Source organism: Pempheris klunzingeri, chromosome 23 (assembly GCF_042242105.1).
Source record: "Pempheris klunzingeri isolate RE-2024b chromosome 23, fPemKlu1.hap1, whole genome shotgun sequence".
Classification (NCBI taxonomy): Eukaryota; Metazoa; Chordata; class Actinopteri; order Acropomatiformes; family Pempheridae; genus Pempheris; species Pempheris klunzingeri.
In genome coordinates this window covers 3,041,644-3,056,643 of record NC_092034.1, presented here as the reverse complement: position 1 = coordinate 3,056,643, position 15,000 = coordinate 3,041,644, and the positions used below count along the sequence as shown (strand labels likewise).

The following is a 15,000-nucleotide window of genomic DNA, read 5'->3' as shown; positions in this document are numbered from 1 at the left end:
ACAGTAATCAAGAGCAAGTAGAACGAGGTGCCAAGACAAGCTGTTGTTGTATGAAACATGATAAAATAAGTTAACACTGGCGCCGTTCGTGGGAAAACGGTTGTAACACCAGGTAGCTTGGTGCTTTTTGAGGTGTTCCCACTAGAACACTCTGCTTCTGTCCGATTCATTAGATTGCCAAAACAACTCTGTGTTTTGCTCTGAAATCATCACGTCTGAACCAACAAAACTGTGCAGACAGATGTTTTTCTGTGTAACAGCTTCTCTCTCTGATTGAGGAGAGCGATTAGTGCTGTCTGGTCAGCAAGAGACCGCGGTAATGACTCCACTATATGACCTGACTTGATTTCTACACTGCTGCACACACACCCTGCTATCTGGTTACCACGGCGGCACGCCTTCCTGCCTACTTCAAACACACATAGATGCTCAGGTCCGGAAGCAGACGGGATGATGGAGCAGGATTGTGGTCATTGATCCTTCTGACCTCCGACCTTAACCTCTGTTTGCAATTCTGATTTGGCGGAAGGAGACTATGCTTGAGTGTATGTATGTGTGTATGTGTGTGTGCTTTTGCTACTCCTTTACTTCAAGTGTACATAATGTACGTTTTCTACCTCCATGTGTGCTTTTTATTTGTCATGAAAATGTGTATTAGCAGTGGTTCGTATTTAGAGCCATGAGGCACTCCACTAACATAGCTGTAGTGAGCCAACCTGTATGTTGGTCAGTCGGTTGGTTCACCACTTTGGGCCAGACTGAAATATCTCATCAACCACTGGTACAGTGGTACAGATATTCACGGTTCCCACATGATGAATCCCTGATTACTTATTACTGGTGACTTTTCTTGTAACACCACCACCACTGTGAATTATCTCAACATGTACTCGATGGATTGGCACAAAACTTTGCTCCCAAATGTGGAGTTCTATTGACATTTCTAGTCATAAGTGAAATGTCTCGACAGCTATTGCTGGGCATAAAATTTGGTAATACATTCATGTCCTTGTCAGGATAAACTTGTGCCGTCATCAGATCAAAATTTCAATTTGTCTAATATTTAGTTTAGTTGTGATTAGTGCTAATCATTAACAGTTTGTCCTGTGATGGTAGACATTGCACCTGCTAAACAGCAACATGTTGATGTCATTGTTATCAAGCTAGCTTGCTGATTTTAGCATTTAGCTCCAAGCACGAGTTCAATTTGACTGTACAAATGTGACAAAGCTGCCTCACTGTTGGCCATTGTTTGGGTGATGGAATGACTTCTACACTGGTTTCCTCCATCACTGGCTGTAATCTCTGAGTTTCAAGAAGCATCTCAGGCCACCTTCTCTGCAAATGAATCATATCCTCCCTCCCATCCTCTGCCCACAGTAACATTCGCTCCAACAAGTCTGATGAGGAAGTGGAAACTGCCCATTAAAGCTCATCTGTCAGTTCTGTTTGTTTTACTCTTTTGCCTTCCCAACTGGAATCTATACTCCAGATTTCAGATGTTCTTAATTAGGAGCTTTGGCTTCTTGCGACCTAATTGCAATGTTAATATGCAAATACAGATTGACTTTTAAATTAATGAGATGCACTTGTTCATAAAGAAGTAGGTGAGTTTTATCGATGTATTTAACGGGACTGTTGCCTCCTATGAGAGTTTCATTATTCACAGATGTGCGACCAATATTTTAGGTGTTTTCAACTCTTTGCGTCCTTTTTGTTGAACAAGATGGCCTCCGTATTTAGCCCCTTCGATTATAAAGAGCACCTTCTTCCTGTATAGTGAGTGAATTCATGCCTCAGTGTCAGGAGATGCTTCAATGTAAGGAAAGACTACAAGAATTGTTCGTACTAATGTACATCCAGTCGTCTAGAGTTAGTCGTCTAAACATTGGCAGGCTTACTTGCCCGTTATTTTGGCTACCGTGGCTCAAGAAGCAAATGTATCACTTTAGAGTTGATACAGAAATGAGTGTTGGTTTGGCGGCAGCTGCGGTGATGAAGACCGCTCAGCGCTGTGATGTCTCAGGAGAAACGGGAGATGAGGTGATATTGGCATGAAAATTTGTGGGAAAGAATTCAACCTGTAGCCAAGAGGTAGAATAACTGGGTTTGTAGCCGTGGGTTTGCTGGTTTCACTGCTAGACTTGTGAAAATGAAAACACGAGAAACATGCTTGTTCTGGAGCTGCCGCAGAGATGCTACCACAGAGCCCCACTCTCAACCCCCAAACTCCGGTCCGGTGTTGGAGGACTGTGGGGTGTGATCGTGTCGAACTGCGAATATGAAGCGGGGTGTTGCTGAGAAGGAGCATGCACGCTCAGCCAGTCTGCTCCAGGTAAAGATTGGAAAGAAAACAGAGGTAACTGTAGATGAAAGAGAAAGCACTTCTTGGCCACGATTTCCACACAAGCGAAGACAATCGAGCAGTTAAAATCAAGTTGCGTATGTCAATCTTGAGCGAGCTGCTCGATCACAAACACATTTCTCCAGCACAGATCCAACCACAGTGCTCATTGTGCCAAAGTGCTTTAAAGCTGGTTTGATGCAGCCCAGTTGCCATTTCACATGAATCACAGGTGTTCGCTTGCATGTGTTTGAAGCAGGCTTTTAGTTTGGGTCACAGCTTCTGCTTGTAATTTAGCAATGCTGTTGTATATTGTACGGACTGTCAAAACTGATCTCGCTGTGAGTAAAGTTAGTCGTTGGCATCAGTAGTTTGTCAGTTTGAGCTGTTATGACCACAAAATGTTGCACCAAATTTGAATGGAACTTTTGGAATTGAAGTTTTTGACCATGCTGGCACTAGGCAATTAAAAATGGAGGAAATGATGTCAGCCATTCCCACTGCATACCCTACAAGAATGTACTGTACCTTGTTCAATGTCATACATGTGGCAAGGTTTGTAGATGGTTGTGATACTTGAATGGATGCTGGAACTGTTTTAATTTCTGTGTCTTTGGGTGGTGACCAACCGGCATGATGTTTCAGTCACCGTGCCTGCTTAAAAAGAAAATTTGTTGGTCACTTGTCTTAAATGATAAACCATGATTCGTCAATTTTTCTGCTACCATATCACCATAACCGAGTATCTACTAACCACAGGTAGCAAACCCACTGCCTGCCATCCCTCCTTTTCTGTCACAGTTAAGCTTTTGTTAAAGTAAATGTATAAAGCTAACAAACACTGCTAAGTGATAAAGTTTTCCACTGGCCAACCCTTGTTGGGCTTTTATTTTGAAGTCCAGTGCGTGAAAAGAGCTTAACATAAATATACAGATATTTTTCTGATCTTTTTTGGTCAGTGAATTGGTTTTAAAAAGTAAATTTTACTGGTCTCCAAGAAAACTCAATCATTCATTTTCTTTTATGCAGCTAGAACTGGTTCCAACTCATGTTGGGTTGTGGAGACACAACCCCAAGAATTTGTGCTACTACTTTGAAATCACTCTGTTTCATAACGTTTCTGTCGCATCAGCTCAGTTCAGTCAGCCAGCAGCTGAGGAGCTGAACCGCAGCGACACTTAGTCAGGACGGCTGTTTCAGTGACAAATGACGTCGAAAGTCGTGCTAAGGAGCCATTTGAGGGTGAGAGAAAAATATGAGTGGAACTCTGTCGACATACCAAGACACACAGCAAGTACACACAGCAAGTACACACACGGATACCAACAGCATGTACACTCACGTAAAGTGTCCGTCTTCCTAAAATCATCACACACACAGAGCAGGGGGCACTTGGCTGGCAGACTTATGACCACAGTTGATTTCTGTTATGTGGGCACAGTCACTCACTCCCCACACACCAATAAGGACACTGTGTGTGTGTGTGTGTGTGTGTGTGTGTGTGTGTGTGTGTGTGTGTGTGCGCATGTTCCTTAACACTGTCCAGAGTCAATTTTCGTGGTGCACTATGTGAATACCTGCGGCTTCCTGGCTATGTGCGCTCTAACCTCTTGCTCCTCTTACTGCTAACTGTTTTCTTTTTTTCTTGTTGTCATTGTTGTTGCTCTTTTGTGTATTTTTAGGAAATACTTCTGTGTGTACACGTCCGTTCCTCCCTGAGCTGTAAACATGCCCGGGCTGAAGGCGTTTGTCTTCCTTCTGACAGCGTCGACCACCGCACATTTATTGTGACTGATGGCAGCATAAATATAATGAAATTCAATCCAAATTCTGCGGTGTGTCTATATTTGTATATATGTGTGTGTGTGTGTGTGTGTGTGTGCTCACAGGGTTCACTAGCATACATTGACTTTTTGCCACTCTCCTCACACACACACACACACACACACTCCATTTTTGTCCACTCTGCACTTCTGCCGCTCCAGGAATTTTCCCCCCTGCTCCAAATTGTCGGAACGTTTTTAGGATTCCTCCGCTTTTTTGGAAACAAAGTTGAGTTTGGAATTCCAGCTCTCTCTCTCTCCCTCTCTCTCTCTCTCCCTCAGGCGACACTGTGTGTGTGTGTGTGTGTGTGTGTGTGTGTAGGTTGAATTCCAGGCACAGATAATTTACTGATTTGGTTGGAATGTGTTTGTTACCCACAGGGCTCTGGAGTCGAACACACAGAGAAATACACACAAGCACTCAAACACACTTCAGTGTAGATTCCTCTTCATCATCCCGCAGCGGGAGAAAGTGATCGCTTTTGTTTCCGCTGGTTATCTCTGCCTGTGTGATGTGTGTTTGACCTCCTCTGGCCTTTTCTCTGTGTGTGTGTGTGTTATCTTATAAATTAGGTTTTGTCTTATTTGTCCTCGTCTGACCTCACGTTTCTTCATCACATGTGTACTTACCTTCTCCCGCCTGTGTGTTTGACGCCGTGTCCGTCAACATTCGTGCCGCTCCCGTCTGTGTGTTCAGCCTCATGTCGGGGTCAAGCGGCGTCTGGGCTCTCGCGGGCCTCGGTTCATCTTTTTGTGCCGCTTCCAGGAACGAGTGATTAAACAGGAGGGTGACGCTCCACCAGAGAGATGCACGCTGCCATGAAAAACCTTCCCAAAGCTGTGCAGAGCTTTGTCTGGGTTTCTTCACCAAACATCACCCACATTTCAAACATAACAAAATCGATAGTATGTCAGAGATCTTGTAAGTGGGTCTGATTAGCGCCATCAAACATTTGTTTTAACAGGAAATTTGAGCTCGTTTCAGGCTTAACAGCCTGCTGGCTTTCTTTACGCCTTGTTGGCTGCTTAGAGGTGGTAGTTTTATTACTATTGAAAGTATGTTAAGGACTGGGATGGGTAATTACATTTAGTAAATCCATGGATAATGTGAAGGCAGGTGATGATTGGGGGGGAGGGAATGATTTTTTTGGATGTTTAATTGATTTTGGGACAATTTTTGTATTAGTTGAGTCTCATATTAGCTTTTTTCAGTAGTGTAGGGTAATTACCTTCAAGCTGCAGTCATATCAGGAGATTTAAGGCAGAGTTAGACTTTTAATGAGCCTGGCAGCTCTTAATATGGTAATGTGCTCATTTGAATTGGCTGACATTTACCCTTTTTCCAAACGGAGAAATTCCCTTAAACTGTTTGTACTGGCTTTCAGATGCAGCAGCTCTCCACGAGAAATGGAAGAAATGGCTTCTGCACAGTCACTAATTCTCTACCGCTGTCTTTGTTATGTGTGTGTGTGTGTGTGTGTGTGTGTGTCCTCAGTTCCACGGAGGTAGACGATATGATCCGCAAGTCAACAAATCTGCTGTTGACCAGAACCCTCAGCCACTGTCTGCAGTACGCCATAAAGAAGAAGAATGTCGGGTTGGCAGAGGTACTGTTTGTGTGTGTGTGTGTGCAATGTGTTAAAAAAAGAAAGAAAGAAATAACTCAGTTTAACACGTCATGCTTGTAATAATCCCTCTCAGAGGGAACGAGCTAATGTTGTTTGCACATCTTCAGTGTGACTCTGTCTTTCTTTCCGAACCTTTCCAGCCCATTGACCTTTACAAAAACAGCCGTTTCCTCTATTCAACCTGTTGCTGTTGTTTTTGTTGTTGTCATAACTGTGCCGAACGGCGAGCCGTGACACCAAATGGTGTTTTTAATGTTCCACTTTCCGTGCTGTTTGTCTCCACGGTCTGTGATCGGCCTAGAAACCAAACATCATTAATTCACAAGAAACAGGATGCAGCGACAACAGCGTGTTACGGCAGGTTCATCGTGTCTGCGTCCTTTATCAGATAAAGTTCAAGCAGCAGTGAGAAATTGTGCTGGATCTCAAAATAATGAGCAGAATATCAATAGGTATAATAGTTTAGGATGCAAGAACCAGCAACACATAAGTATTTGTGGTAATCTTATCCTCTTATCCTTTTCTCAACAAATAAATAAAATCAAATGGAAGATTAGATGGTTCATAGACTGCAGCTCTTTACTTTACATGTACCCAAAGATGCTCAGTGTCATTTTTGTGTCCTCTGTTTGCATCCAGTTGGTGCAGGTGATCATAAACACCACCCACCTGGAGCAGAGCTGCCACTTCCTGGAGGAGTTCATATCAAACATCACAAATGTCCCACCAGACACGGTGAACGCTACAAAGCTGTATGGGACCTCCACCTTTAAGGTACGCCACCCAAACTCTTTCCTATTCTCCCTTTTCCACATACTTCTTGGTGTCTCCTTTCATTTCCTGTCCTCCTCCAATGGATGTGACCGACATTAGTAATCAATAAAAAGCACATGCCTCTCAGTCCGAGCTCTTTCTCAATGCAGGACGCTCGTCACGCGGCTGAGGCGGAGATCTACACCAGCCTGAACGCCAAGATCGACCAGTTCCTGCAGTTGGCGGATTACGATTGGATGGCCGGGGTGCAGGGAGGCGGGACTCTGGACGCCAGCGACTACCTGATCGACCTGATCGCTTTTCTGAAGAGCACCTTCAGTGTCTTCACCAACCTGCCTGTTAGTACACACACACACACACACACACACACACACACACACAAAGGTACACTTACAAGCCCACCAATAGTCCAATAAATAATGATAATTATAATTTTATCACAGCTCTTTTAACAAAATAAGATTTTAACTTTACTTTTGTAGAGGATGAAAGTTTTAAGTAAGTAGTGAGTCGTTTAGATAAAATAAGCCCATGCAGACGTATGCAGCTACTTACACAAAGGTTACAGCAATAGTTTGGCATTTTGGGAAATACTGTGTTGGCATAGAAAGTACATAAATCAAAACATTTATTCCTTTTTGTCAAATGGACTCACTGGCTTGAAAATTAGCATGTTCACTTTATATTATGTTTGTGTGTTTGAGTGTGTTTCTTTTTGTATAAACAGTATGTGTGTGTTCATGGTAAGTGTGTGTGTGTTATATAAGCTCACTCCCCAGTCTCTCTGCATACTAGCGTGAGACATCACAGGGCAGGACAATCTGCTTTAGTTCGTTAGAGTATCAGCTTGTTACAGGTTAGATCGTTAACATGGGGCCCGTTAAGCTCATTAAAGGGTGAGCTGGACAGGTCAGCAGCACCAGATTATACACCGGCTCAGGCTATTGACTCTACAGCTGTAATGATTGTACGTTCTGTCAGCGCACCGTGAACAGTATAGAGTGTAGATAAGATATACAGTCGGACAGCACATTAAGCATCAAGTATTTCCTGCTACAGCTGCCATCATGAATAAAATCCCTTACTGTTTGCCATTATCAGGAGCTGAATAGGTTTATTGCCAAGGAGGTTTTCACTTTACAAGGAATTTGCTTGATTATATTGGTGCATAATCAGGAAACATTAACATCAAATCTAAAACTAAAAGATAGAAGAAAATACTATAGAAATGTTCACTATGTGTTTTAGACAATGATCTCCATAAGCAATAAGAAGGGCCTATACATTATGCTAATGTTATTTCACCCAAAATGTCAAAAGATGATATTTTTCATTTCAAAACAGCAGGTGGTTGATAAATAAATGTGGTGTGTAAATTCCTGTGCTGTAGGAATATATCAACTACTAGATGGAGCCTGAGGTTCCAGATATATTATTTTCTCACCATAAATTTGCACGTCACTTTTAATGGTGAGATTAATGTTGCTCAAACCAAACGTGGAAGCGTGAGATCCACGATAAATCCAGAGTTTAGAAGCTATTAATGGTGCTCAACAAAGCTCGGCACAGAAAGCAGAATTTTAAAGTCTGCATTTGGATCTTTGAGCGAGTTTTTATGTAGACTATGTGAAACGCGCATGATCCGTGTTCCAATCCCACGCCGCTGTAAGACGGTGGAAAGCGCACACACAAACACACGGCTTGGATTTAAGGCGCTTGCGTACACAGATTTGGTCGAAAGCGGGTCACAAGGCCATAAGGCCACACACACAAGGTGGTCGAGCTAAGTGTTTTCCAGCACTTCTAAGGAGCTTTTCTAACACCCCCACAAGCCCCGGACATGACCCCGTCACACATACTTTAACGCGCACACAGACGCACACTCAGTGTGGGGCCTCCTAAGTAGATCAGATGCTATGGATCTAAAAAGCTGGGTGGTATGACCCCCTGAAATAAGAGGTGATCATATAAAAGAGTCGGGTTACAAAGAAATGAACTGGATACTATTGAAGGGAGTAAACTGCTCAGGAGCATGAATAACACATTACTTTATCCACTGCTACGACTACTGCTGGCATTATTAAGAGTACCTCTGCTTCAGTACCACTGTCTGTTCTAGTACAAGTACAACCACATCTTCAGAAATATTTATTAACTTCTTGAAATTACACCCCAACAAGTTACAGTTTGAGGTGAATCAGGAAATGTAAGAGAAGAGAATACAGTGTGTTCCAGTAGAGCTCAGTGGGGGGGTGAGGTCAGAGATGATTTGAGGTGGGGGGAGGTGGAGGAGAGACCAAGAATCCAGGAACAAGTGATTGTTACACGTTTTTCTGACTGTAAAGTAAAAAGTAAGTAAAAATCCGACATGTTATGCAACTAACGGTAAGCACAGTGAAGCCCCACAGACCCAGAGATCAGTGAAGGCTCGCCGTGACGCAGTCTGGTGCACTCTGTATGTGTGTTTGTGCTTATGGTTGTCTGAAGGTAACTTATTGGGAGCAGGAGGGTACTGAGAAAGCTCAGCGTGCTCATATTTCTACAGCTTTAGAGTTCTCACTAGAGGAAAATGTCCAAGAGCTGCTAATATCGCTCAGTTTAGTGCTAGCTAAGTACTCGTAATCAAATTTAGCTCAAATTTAAAGATGGAACAAGGCATGAAAAGGCCTCAGGAGTGAATACAATCATGTGAAAATTAGAAAGGAAATTTTGGCCTCTCCTCTGACCATAGCGCTCCAATTTTATGCCTTGTAAGACCCTTGATCAGTTTGCACTGAGAAGGTTTGGCGGCCGTTTCTCTAACATGTGTCCAGGACTTACTGAGTTCTCCACGGTGCTTCAGCGCGTTGCAGCAAAGTGCCAGATAAAGCCAGATTAGCATCATCTCAAAGGCCCATGTGCAATAAATACTTTGCTCACGGGGTTAGAAAAGGCTGCCAATGTCCTCGCTGTGATTTGATTGAGGTTTATTTACGTGCAGCTCCTTCCGTTTCCCGCAACTTTTCACGTCTCTCATTAATAACACACGAGTTTTACTGTTTATGCCGTCAGCTAAATTTCCCGGTTTATGTTTCTTGCTGTAGGGAACGCCCGTAGAACATGCAACCTTACCGGTGAGTATCTGGGTTGTTGAGGTAACAGAGTGATGTTTACCAAATCCCTCACTGACCTTGTTAACCCCTCAACTTTTATCCCGAATCCCCACTTTAGAACTCACCAACCAGCATGTAAGATGAAAAAGGAGTGATGCACGTTTGCCTGAATCTGTGTTCATGTGCCAAAATCTTTGTCCCAACCAGGGAGGGAAGTAATAACCAGCAACCTGTCAGCGCCAACCCATTTTGTTTGCGTTTAGGCTAATGTACCGTAACCTTTGGCAGGTTACAGCATCACGAGGAGGTCCTGCTCCGCTGTAAAGTTTTATTTTTATATGACATTTAAGACTTTTATTTGATGTAGTTTCCTGTCTTGACCAGAGAAGATGAGACAATGTCTGATGTTCACTTTCTAGTCAGTGAAGACATTCACAGTCCTGAAACAGTCTATAATATATCAGTAAAAAATTGAAGTCTGGAAAAAAAAAAGCCATTAAAAACGTGTATTTACCACTGACAAAAAGAAATTTCCAACCCTGGTATCTGTCAGATCAAATGCGGTTCAAGTCCTTGAAGTGAAGTTGCTTGCACTGGCTCTTTGTGTGTGTCGAGGTTACATCCAAAGAGAAAACACTCACAAAAATGCAGCTGAAACCAAAGGTCCAGACTTCATTTTTGTGGTGTTTCTTGAGTGACATGAACAAATACCTGCCATGAAGCAGCAATCTGTGACTGTTCCACAAGACTAAACCTCGACCCGCTCCCTTTACGGTGATTTGGAGCTTGACTATGTGAATTTAAGTCTCATACACATAAGTAGATTCCCATTTTTCTGTCGTTTTCCAAGTCATGAATCAGAATAAAAACCTGTAACCCGTTGGATTCACGCTGCAGACTCACATTTTCTGTTACAGATGTAGTTGAGGCAGCATTGAACCCTGGGGTGTTGCACGCCAGTATCATATTTTTTGCCGTGATCCCACCTCTTGACTTTTGGCTGCCCTAGCTTGCCGTTCATGTGACTGACAGGTTTCTGGATGGACAGAGAGCATATTATACACCGTGTCGAATCCCTTCCAGGGGTTGTGAATCAGTGCGTTGTGATGCAGTGACTTACCGCGCTGCTGTGCTTCTAACTCAACCTGCTTCTGGCATTATGAGACCGAAGATGAATTCAGCTGGGAGTGCTTCAAAACAAAGTGTGGCCAAACTGGGAGGTGCATAGTTTGGAGATGGACAACAGTCTGTTACTAAGCTAAATGCTTTCACATATGAGGTTCTAGTTGTTGTAGCAAATCTCTTGATGTTTGAAGTTCTGGATTAAATCGGATGTTAAAATGTTAAAAAAGCATGTTAAACTGAATACTCATTGTGTTTGTTTGATTCAGTACCTGTGCTGGTTACAGATCAGCACAGCATTTGTAAGTCATTTGTCATTGTCAGTAATGGAGATGGAGTGTAATGGAGAGGGCTGCTGAAGAAGTGTTTGACCACACACGGACAGATGAGTTTACCCTGAAAGTACAATGTGTTTGAGACCACATCCCTTTTTTTTTACCACAGACTTTTCTCTTGTTGTATTTGTTTAGCTGGATTGGAACAAGATTGTCAGGATCACTGAACTTGTTTAAAGCGCTTAAAAATTTGGTTTGGAATCTTAGAGCTGCATTGATTCATGTTTTTATGCTAACAACAGATCAGTGTGTTGTGGAAGGGGGTCACTTGTGCTGCACCTCTCACGTCTGCAGAGCATTTTTTCAATCAATCAATCTTTATTTATATAGCGCCAATTCACAACAGCTTCATCTCAAGACGCTTTACATGAAGAGCAGGTCTAGACCAAACTCTTTAATTAGAGAGAGACCCAACGATTCAGGAATTCAACATTAAGGATTCAAGAATCCCCACATGAGCAGCATCAGATATTATATTATATTGAGCAACAGTGGAGGAAGAACTCCCCTTTAACGGGAAGAAACCTCGAACAGACCCAGGATCAATGTGGCCGGCTTCTGTAGGGGTCTTCCAGTTTATTGTTTTGTTTTGTGTTTCCTGTCTGCAGCTTTTGGTTCGCTCCTGCAGCTCTCATAGCCCGCTATCCACCAACCCCCCCAGCATCAAACAGCCTGCAGAGCTAGTTAGCTAGTTATTTGGCTAGTTAGTGTCTTGCTGAACAGAGCTTAAAGAGAGCGAAATTTGGGCACGACTCCAGATGATGTCGGTCACCGCTGGATGATGATTCAGCCACTGAAGATAACGGATATCCAGGCCGACACGTCCTCTTTCTTGTGTCGGTTCTTGTTTAACCCATATGAATGCAGATGAATTTTGAAAAGAGAGATTAATTTGCAGTCAGATGATAGTTGGTGGGTTCCAAGACTGAGTTTTGACCAGTGGCTCCGGACGAACGGACCAGAAACAGACACCTGAACACCTACGATAACAAAATCTTGCCTACAGATCCTGCTTTCATATCCAGATATCTCTTTCTAGAGATTTAATGTTTACAGCTTCTTTCTGCTTCCACCAAGTGACTCTAAAATCATTTATTACACATCAGTTTTCTGCAGTATTTCCTTCATTGTGGGATGTTGAAAAAATACATTTTTCAGTATCGGTTATCGAGAGTTTAACAGTAACAAGTCCAGCTAATCAGCTTACTAAATCCTTTAGTTGCTAGATTTTAGTCGCTTACTTTGCCTGAACAATACTGTAAATGTGCTTAAAAGCCAAAACAACGAGACAAAAAGGCTGAAAGGTCATTTAATTAAAGAATATTCTCCAACATACTGATTAATACGTCGTTTAACGTGTGTAAACTACACGTTTTCAGGTGAGACGGCAGGATCAATGTGTTTATTGGCTTATTTTACTGTCAATTATTCCTCCTTTTCCTTCCTCTTCTCCCGTTCATTCCTTTTTCTTGATCATTCACCCTCTTCATCTCATCTGCCTCTCTGGCTGACCCCGCCAGTCTCGTCCCCATCCTTTTCCCGCACCTCGTTCCCTCCACCTCGCCTGCTTTCTTTCTCTCTTGTCTGTTTGTTCAGCCGTTAGGAGCTGAGTAGCTTTTAATGAGCTCTTTGATGAACGTCTCTCGTTAGCTGGAAGAAGGGAGTGGAGGGGGAGAGGTGGAGAGGTGGAGGGGAGGGGTGGTGGTAAGGACGGATTTAAGAATGGAGTGAGTGTGGATGGAGAGGAAGCATCACTTGATTCTGTGTCCTTCCCCGTCTCTCTCCCCTTCATTTCCTCTGTCCTTGTAGCCTCTTCTTGTTTCTCTTCCTTCACTGCTCCCTCCATCCTCCTCATCTTTACTTCCTTTCCTTCCTTCAATCAAAGTCTTCTATTCTTGAATCGTTCTCTGGCCTTTCCTCAACTGTCTTTTTCTTTTGTCTTTGTCTTTTCTTTCTATCCATTTCCCTTCCCATGCCTCTGTTCCTCTCCTCACCTCTTATTTCCTTTTGTCTTTCCTTCCTGTTCCTTTCTTCACTTGTTCTCACCTTTCCTTTACTCCCCTCTCTTTTCCTTTCCATCCATTTCCTCATCTTTCCTTTTCTCATCCCTACTTTCATTAGTTTCTTCATATTTCTTGTCTGTTCTTTACTTCTCCTTTGCTTCCCTCCCCTCTTCTCAACCCTCTCTTTTCTTGTCTTTCCTTTCTTCTCCACCCTCCCTCCCTCCCTCCCTCCCTCCCTCCCTCCCTCCAGTGTGCATCAGGCTAATGGTTCCCAGTTGTCTGTATTGAACTCTGAGACGCCGCCATTTCTGTCAGACAGACCTACCTGCGTGTTTGTGTGTGTGTCAGTCAGCCCAGGTTCAGGACATGTAAATAGAATTAACCCATTTCACGCTCAATCTCACCCTATGATAACTGACCCCTGGGGTTGGCTGGAGTGTGTGTGTGTGTGTGTGTGTGTGTGTGTGTGTTCAGAGGCCAGCATCGTATTGGAGGATATCCGGCCAGTCGTAGGTGTGCGTTTCTCGAACATATGTGCTCGCACGTGTGCGCCGTGTGTGTAATTTGATTTGCCTTTGAGGTGACGGCTGCCTCTTGAATGAACTGCAGTCCAGACTCTTTCCTGAGGTGGACAGCAGTTCGCTCTCAGCCACAATGGGATCTTTCTGCTGCTGTCGGCTTCGTTATATAAGATAAGATGAATTTTATGGATCTCCAAGAGGAAACTAGTTTATTACGGCGGCAGCGACTTGAGCTGCTGCCTGCAGAACAAACAGAGGAAATGATATTAAAGTATGTCACTAGAATTAAGAAATTACTTGATTAGACGGTTTCTTAATGAAAGGCCATAGTTTGAACTAATGTGTGCAATAATATGATTTTTGGACTTGCAGGTTAACTCCATTATTTTTATTGTTAAACTTCCTGGATTTGGTATTCCAGGAAGTCCTCTACATTTTTACAAATGGATCGCCTCACAGGAATATTAATGTGTGGTTTTCTTCCCAAATGTGCTGGAAATCAGACTGTTGACCTCTTTAGAAAAGCATTAGCGAACCAGGCCATAAATCGGACATTCCCTTATATCCATAAATGTCTACCACGGTGTGCTAGCAGGCTGGGAACATCCTAACACGAGCCACCTCTCTGAATGTCTCCCAGTTTTGTCTCTTAGTTTGTTTTTTTTTGTTCTTTGGATCGTACATTATTCATTCACGCTGATGATGAGGGCGACAAGGCTACTAACTTATGTGGTACTTAACAAGGACAATAGGCCGAGACAGCTGATTCAAAGCTGCATTCGTACCATCGACTCCTGTCTCATTACTGTCTGGTTCCTTTTACAGTGTGTGGAGCAGTTTGTACTCCAGCAGAGGTTAAATAAAAGTGGATGGCGGTGAATTAGGCAGGTAATAAGCTATGATAGCTGCTTCCCTTTGGCATCCTCTGGCTCTCCGCTGTCAACATGGCGTGCTGTTTGGTCAATGACACACATTTAACCCAAGTCAACCCAGTCAGTCAGGGCAGATAACCCCAGTTTCTAACCATGATAGTGGAGTTTTGTCTCACCACTGTCACAAAGTGCTCACTCAAGTCATTGGATCTCCGTAAATATAAAGTTACGGTTCTATTTGAAAGGGTCTAGAGATGGTGTTTATGAATTGGCACCAAATTTAAAAAAAGAAGAAGATTAAATTCATTAATTTAACCCACAGTTGAAATTGGTGAGCTCAGTTTTATGCATGTTTACTTTGGGCCCAAGAGGAAATCCACTAGTTGAATCAGTTCCATTGGAATAGATTGTTTTTCTACAACTTCAGCAGTTTGAACTGCTGGTGTGATCCGGCTATAAAGCCATTACATTATTTTCATAGAGAGC

General features: G+C 43.0%; 1 protein-coding gene across 1 annotated transcript in view; it reads left to right on the top strand.

Moving 5' to 3' along the window:
* Positions 1-15,000, top strand: part of exoc6b (exocyst complex component 6B) — an 87,637-nt gene that overhangs the window by 42,091 nt on the left and 30,546 nt on the right. The window contains exons 16-18 of the mRNA XM_070854597.1: positions 5,663-5,774; positions 6,435-6,569; positions 6,719-6,907. Coding sequence (XP_070710698.1) covers positions 5,663-5,774; positions 6,435-6,569; positions 6,719-6,907 — 436 coding nt within the window. The remainder of the gene's footprint in view (positions 1-5,662; positions 5,775-6,434; positions 6,570-6,718; positions 6,908-15,000) is intronic.